The sequence below is a fragment of the Tupaia chinensis genome, unplaced genomic scaffold (assembly GCF_000334495.1).
Source record: "Tupaia chinensis unplaced genomic scaffold, TupChi_1.0 Scaffold144016_1, whole genome shotgun sequence".
In the NCBI taxonomy this organism is placed as follows: Eukaryota; Metazoa; Chordata; class Mammalia; order Scandentia; family Tupaiidae; genus Tupaia; species Tupaia belangeri.
The window spans coordinates 408,233-415,343 of NW_006203868.1; the positions used below are offsets into that span (position 1 = coordinate 408,233).

The window sequence follows — 7,111 nt, forward strand, 5'->3', positions numbered from 1 at the left end:
TGCTTCTTCCCCCGGGCGTGACGCCCCGCGCGTCTCTCAGCCTCCTGGTAGTGGCTGGGTCCGGTAAGTCGCGAGGCTGTGACGGTCGGGCTTTGGTCGGCACTACAAACCCCAGAGTGCACCGCGACGCCCTGGTCGGGTTCCTGTAGAGTGCTTGGAGCGTTGCACGCTGAGATTTGTAGTTTCGCTGCGTTCCCGGGTCGCGTCTGCCCAGCCGGGCAAAATGCTGGTTTGCTTAGGCCGTCCAGCCGTCTTTTCAGATGTTAAATAACTTAACATTTGTCTTAATTAAAGCTCTCTGGGTATATTTTCCCAACAACTAATTACTGAGTAGAGAGAATGCAGAAGCCTTTTGATGCTAACATGCAGTTCCTTGTATGGCTGTTCTGTATTATTAATCTATGCATTTTGTATTTATTTAGTTAAGGAAATACGAATACCACGTGGTAAATGAGGCGAAGGAAATTGTCACATTTATAAATGTACAAAATCAACGAAGATGAAAACAATGATCGAAGGACTGTGGAACAGTACACACAGGATGGCAGTGTATGAGTAACAAACTGTCCTGTCAATTTTAACTCTAAATCCACTAGCTTTGTAAGCACCTAGAATTTTAGATGGATTGTTTTGGCACGATATGTATATGTTTTTCAACTTACGATGGCTACTCCTGATAAAACTATCTTAAGTTAAAAATGTAAGTCAAAAGTGCACTCACTACCCCGACTGAACATCGTAGCTTAGCCTAGCTAACCTTAAACGTGCACGCTTACATTAATTTACAGCTGGGCAAAATCATCTAACACTAAGCTAACTTACTGTAGTGTGGAATAGCTCATGTAATTTATTGAACACTGTATGGAAACTGAAAAACAATTTTTTTTAATATAAGTTAACCCATTTATTATAGGCTAGTGATATTCCAAATGTCTGTGGAGATTCTGGTCTTTCAATTCCTTCAGTCTTCTGATGGCAGACCTTACTCTGATAGGCAAAGTGGTACTGTAGGTCCAGGCACCACCAGCTACTATTTTCATGCAGGAACCATAGTACCAGGTACCCACAGCCCGTCTCTTCATCTTGGTTTTGTCTCAGAAGGAGCAGGTGTATGTGGCGTGCTGGCTGATTTCAGTTTTCTTTGCCATTTTCCAGAGGGAGGCACCATAGCTGGTCCATATTTACCGATGATGCTAACCTTCTTGGTGCGTTTAGCTGTATCACTGCCAACTAGGTTCCAGCCCAGAGAGCATATTATTATTACTTAATTTGACCAGAGAGAGACAGAGAGAGAGAAGGAAAGTGAGTAAATGAGTCACCAGATCTAGGACTTGAACTGAGGTTGGCCATGTGGGAGTCCAGCACCTTAACTACCATGCCACCTGCCAGCACCCCTACAGGGTGTTTTAAGCCCCAATGTAGGGGCTAGGAACACAGGTCCCCGGATTGATAAAATGCTGAAGTTTAATCATATCTCTAATACTTACTACCTCAGTGATCTTGTTAACAGATGGGAAAGTGTCGAACTGCTGCATTGTGAAGTCCTTGGTTCTTGGGGTCCAGATCACTAAAATTAGAGATCTGTCCCTACGCACAAAATGAAACTGCAACCATGAATAAAGTAGGTAGAAAAGAAGATTTAATCGAAAGGAAAGAAAGGAAGTACACCCAGAAAGGATCTTGGGCGGGCAGATTGCCAGAGCTTGGGCGGGAAGATTGCCAAGTGGCAACCGCACTTGGTACTAGTTAACTTATTTTTATTACTAGATGTCATGAATATTCATTAGTGGGAGGCCCCTTACACTGCCTATGTCCTTCCTTTAAATTTGAATCCACACGTTTTTTCCTGCACCTGTGCACCTTCCTCACAGGTAAAGAATGAGGAACTTGATCACCTAATCTCACACGCCCATTGTGAGCCAGGTTGCCCCAATTAGACTGCCCAATTAGTCCATCGCCCTAATAGGAACTAGGGCATCGACCAAAACGCTTGCTTAGGTCTTTTTGATAAGAGAAAAATCTACGAATCATCCCTGTGTGCTTCCCTCAGGCCTCAAGGAAGGAAGATGGCAAATTGCCTCACCCTTCTGGCACCTTGAGCGATGAGCCTTTCGCTTTTCTCTTAGGGCTGCCCACTCATGACTAACTAACTGCCTCTCACAATCTGGGACCAATTATATAGTTAACCTCGCTGAGCCTTCTGTGTCCACCTTGGAAAATGTGGATTGAAAGAAGTTAGGAGAGACTAAATGTGGTGGATTTAAAGTGTCATGTGGTGGTATATTGGTAAAGCAATTGGACCCACATGGGAAGATCCTGGGTTACAAGTGTCTGCTACCTGGGCTGGCTGAGCCTGGGGGTGGATAGTGACATGAGAACCCTCTTGGGGGTGTCTGTCTCTTTCTTTTTATCATGGAAGAAATAAATAAACGATTTTTCAAAACAAGAAAGAGTTTTCACAACGTGCTTATAGTAAACATTAACCAAGTGATGATTGTCGTTAGTCCTGGTGGCGTTCTTCATACCCAATTCAGTATGAACTTTCACAAAGACCTGTAACCTGCATTGTCAAAAGAATTTTCTTGATGAAGACTGAAACAGAGAACAAAGTAAAAGCCTTTGGAATAATTCGGATGGCAGGTGGTGCCCAGAGCGATGGGTGTGGGATGTAGAGAAGGAAATGCATTCAAATGAAATTGGGAGATTTTAGGTAGCAAGTCCACAGCTGGATTGAAAGTGAAGCGTGAACTAGGCAAGGGCTAAAAGGACAATGTCCAGGTTTCTGACGGGAAGGAATGGATGGATGTTAGAGCCATTCATTTGATAATATTAGATTTGGTGGATTAGAACCAAATGAGATTAAGGATTCATCTGGACTTCTGTCATTCAGATCATTCAGAGAAGAGATGAGTCAAGGGCCTTATAGAGTCATTCAAGTCAAAGACAGACTTGTAATCAGATAAACAGTGTAATATTCATGGCCAGAATTTTGGAAGAAGAACTTGTTTTCAGTGTTTACCTCATTAAAAAAATAATAATCTGTCAAAATTACTTTTCTTTGAAATCCAATATGGTCTCCTTAGGCAAATTTAAGATTTCATAATCAGCTCTCATTCCACTCATTCAGCAATAGAAGAACTGCTATTTTCTGGGCAGTAACAAAACTAACAGAAATCCCTACCCTCATGGTGCTTGCCTTCTAGTGGGGCAAGGGGTGGGGAGGGGAGATAAGAAATAAAACACATAAATAGACTACATAGTGAATTATACAGAGAAATACTAGGACGTGCTGAAAGAGGAGGGCATTTTAAAAAGAATTGCCAGGGGACGCCTCCCTGAGGGGGATGACAGATGTCCAGCAGCAAGGAAGCCAGAGTGACTAGAGTGGACTGAGTGAGGTGGGGTGAAGCAGAAAATGGGGGTCTAAGAGGCCATAGAGTTGGGGTCAGAATACAAGAAGCCTTTTTTATTCTATGGGAGATACAAAGGCATTGGAGGGTTGTGAGCAGAGGTAACTAATTTGATTACCTCTTTTAATAGGATCACACTGGATGCTGTGTTGAAAACAGACTGCTGGGGAAAGGGTGGGGGGACAGACCAGAAGCACTGAGAGAGACAGTCCATAGGCGAGGCGATAGTGGCTTGGAACAGGTCGGGAGCAAAAGGGGTGGTAAGAAATGATTGAATAGTGCAAGTATGTTGAGTAGAATTGAGAGGGTTTTTATCTCCCTGAAAAAAATAACATAATAGAAGAGTGTAATTAAAGAAAGACTCTATCATTTTAATGACTACTCAGTAACAAAGTTAAACTTTCAATGAATGTGTTCAGTAAGGGTTTCCTTAAAAAAAAAAAAAGACTGTAAAGCAGGCATAATGAGGTTTTTAATTACAGTGGGAGATGTTGTAGATATTAGGTTTTATCCTTAATTGTTCCACTTGTGAAAACAAGTACCTACATTGCAAACCACCACAGTTTTTCAAGGCTAAAAATAAAAATACTAAAACAAGTATAACTCTGATGTGTAAATTACATGCCCCAGTTAAGATGGGTGACAAGTTATAAAGTTAATTATGATTCCAGTTCCTGAAATTCATACTAAATCTATGCCACATTTCTTTCTATATCTCATTCTTACTGTAACCTAATGTAAAGAAATCTTTCCCTTTCTACTATAACAAAACTTTGTGTTGGAAGAAATACATGCCAAATTTGTTTGATTTTTGTTTCTAGGTGTTCTAGCATCACTATTGAAACTTCTTTTTTCAAATAGTAATGGAGGTGGGGCCAACAGGTGGCCCAGAGATTAAGGTGGCTGGATCCCACCTGGCAGACTGTGTGGTCTGAGTCCCAGACTCAGCAGCTTGAAAAAAACACACTGGGCATGAATGTGTGTGTGTGTGTGTGTGTCTAAAATCCCAATATATGGATGGAGGAAAAGAGTTTGTGCCCTGGCCATTCCCCCCACCCCCCTCCCACCCCAGTCGGGACAGGATTTCTCACCTTCTCCCTCTCTCACATTCCCTCTCTGTCTCCAGTGAGCTCACACTGGTCTGTAGCAAACTGAAACAAAACCAAAAACAGAGGAAAACAGTAAGGGAAGTGAGCAGGTGGGAGCGAGGGAGCCTTCAGGTACAGGGAACGGCATGACCAGGTGCAAGGAGGAGATAAATAAGATGAGCGCAGAGAATGTTAAAGACCCCAGCCTTGCTAAGGCACAGAGTTTGTGACGTGAAGCTGAAATAGATACAATGGGACTTCTTGCTAAGGAGTTTGATCTTTCTGTGTGTAAGTAGTTTGTAGATAGGTAAATGTTGTGTTGTTTGCATAGAAGAAACAACCTAGAAAACATTGGGTCGTCTGACTTGGAAAACTGAACAACTTGTTTGATTAAGCCGGTAAGTGCCTGAGGAGCTGCAGTGTGTCGAGACCTGTGTGAGGAGCTGAGAAAGGTTTCATTTCTGTGCCAGAGCGGTGCCTCCCTTACCTTCTACACAGAAACCCTCAGTGACTGTTTTCCCTGACCTTCCTTCCTCCTAAACCTTCCCAGTATTTCCACAGCCCTTGAACCATCCCGCCCTAAGAGTTCTTGCTCCCACCCAGTTGCCTCCCTATTCCTGACTGTCCATTATTTTCACTTTCAAGTCTTCTCGGGCTTTCCTAGGGATGTCCTTCCCCCTAGCCCATTGATTTTTCATAGCTTGTCCCTTTCCTCTCTCCACATTTTAGTTTTTCTTGCAGTCCTACATCTTCTTTATCTTTATGAGGAGTCTCCACAAAGTTGATGGAAAATGTGCATTGTACAAAAAGCTATGCATAGATTTCAAATGCTTTTGTACCAAAATAAACTGATAATTTTAATTTCATTTTTCCTCAAACTTTTTCAAATCCTTCATATATATGTGTGTGTCTTACCTTTTTCCACTGGTCTCCTTTTTTTTTTCCTTTTTAAAAAATTATTTCATTTAACTTTATTATGTTTTATTTATTTATCTAAATTTGACCAGAGAGGTACAGAGTAAGAGAGAGAGAGTGGGGGAAAGTGAGAAAGCAAGCCGCCAAGTCCAGGACTCAAACCACTGTCAGCCATCTGGGAGTCCAGCCCCCTAGCCACCATGCCACCTGCTGGCCCTCTTCCTGGTCTTCTGGATAACAGAAACTGTCTTATACTCCTTTGTATGTCCTCAGTACCTACAGTTAGTGCCAATTTTATTTTTGAACATTTATTATGTTCTTCTCCATATAAAAGTGGTATTTATACAAGGGCTTAGATTATCGTTTCCAAATGTTCCTTGTGTCTTTTGGGAAATATATAATTATAATGGTCTCTGCTCTTCCAAAAACATGGCATTGGTATATCGTGGTCAAATGGATGTGTTTGTTGTGAGTTTCTTCATCTTAGGCTTTCCTATATTTTTTCCAGGTGGGCATACCACCGAGATCCTGAGGCTACTTGGGAGCTTGTCCAGTGCTTACTCACCTAGACATTATGTCATTGCTGACACTGATGTGATGAGCGCCAGTAAAATAAATTCTTTTGAACGAGGTCGAGCTGATAGAGACCCCAGTGGCCTGGTAAGTGATCATTTTGTTTCTAAGAAAATTAGAAGTTACATATTGAGTTTAATTATCTCTGGAAATAATCTCATGGCACTTCAGTGCCTACCCTCAATACACGGTCAGATGTTTACTGGTGATGAAATGTATTTATTTTCTTTACCACTAAAAGGTGTGACTTTTTAAAAAAATCTTCTTTAAAATAGAGAAAAGAGATTTTTTTTAATGTAATTCCAATTGTGAAAATCCTTTTATTTATATTATATACATAAAGCATCCAGTTTGTGTGCTTATTGGCTCTTCACTAACATTCTTTGTCCATGTATTGCATTTATTGATAACTTATCTGTGATGGCTTCTTATTCTCTAAGTCATATTTGTATCAGCCTTTACAATTATTTCTTTACCCCTTGTTGCTTGCTTCATGTTAGTATTTGGTCAGAATTTGGAGTTCAAAAAGAAATTAAACTACCTCTGTATTAAGGAAAGACTAGAGCTTTTCTTTGTATAGATTGTTTTCACCCATCTCTCTCTGAACTGTATGCCAGTGCTGTATCTGGCAGTTCAGGAGAGGATAGCCCACCCAGCTCAGGCCAGTCACAGATTTTCTTAACTTGAGGACACAGAAAATAGTTAGTCACTCTTCAAGCTGAAGTTCTATAAGAAATAAAACTTGGGAGCTATTGGCAGTCATGTTTTTAACCTAGTAACTGAAGATCATCCACAGGTAGAAGAATGAATAGAAAGGAAGAACAAGATGAGAGGGCCAGCCAGTGTCTCAGCTCCGTGGCTAATCCCTGTGTGTATGGAGCTAAATCCCACATGACTAATCGTGTCATGTTCCAGCCATGGTGGCTTGAAACACATTAGGTATGTGTGTGTGTGCACGCTCACATGCACACGTGCACATGCCAAAGTCATGGTGGGGTGGAGAAATGAAAAAAAGATTGCAACTTGACCAGGCCCCACTGGGGGTTGCTTTCTCTCTCTCTCTCTCTCTCTCTCTCTCTCTCAAGTGCACAAGTCCTCAGGCATGTCAAAAACAAAAAGGGAAAG

General features: G+C 41.6%; 1 protein-coding gene across 1 annotated transcript in view; it reads left to right on the top strand.

The window, feature by feature from the left end:
• Window positions 1–9: 9 nt before the first annotated feature.
• Window positions 10–7,111, top strand: part of ALG14 (ALG14 UDP-N-acetylglucosaminyltransferase subunit) — a gene marked incomplete at its 5' end in the record, with an annotated part of 93,331 nt that continues 86,229 nt past the window's right edge. Inside the window, 2 exon segments of the mRNA XM_014583052.2 lie at window positions 10–63; window positions 5,922–6,073. Coding sequence (XP_014438538.1) covers window positions 10–63; window positions 5,922–6,073 — 206 coding nt within the window.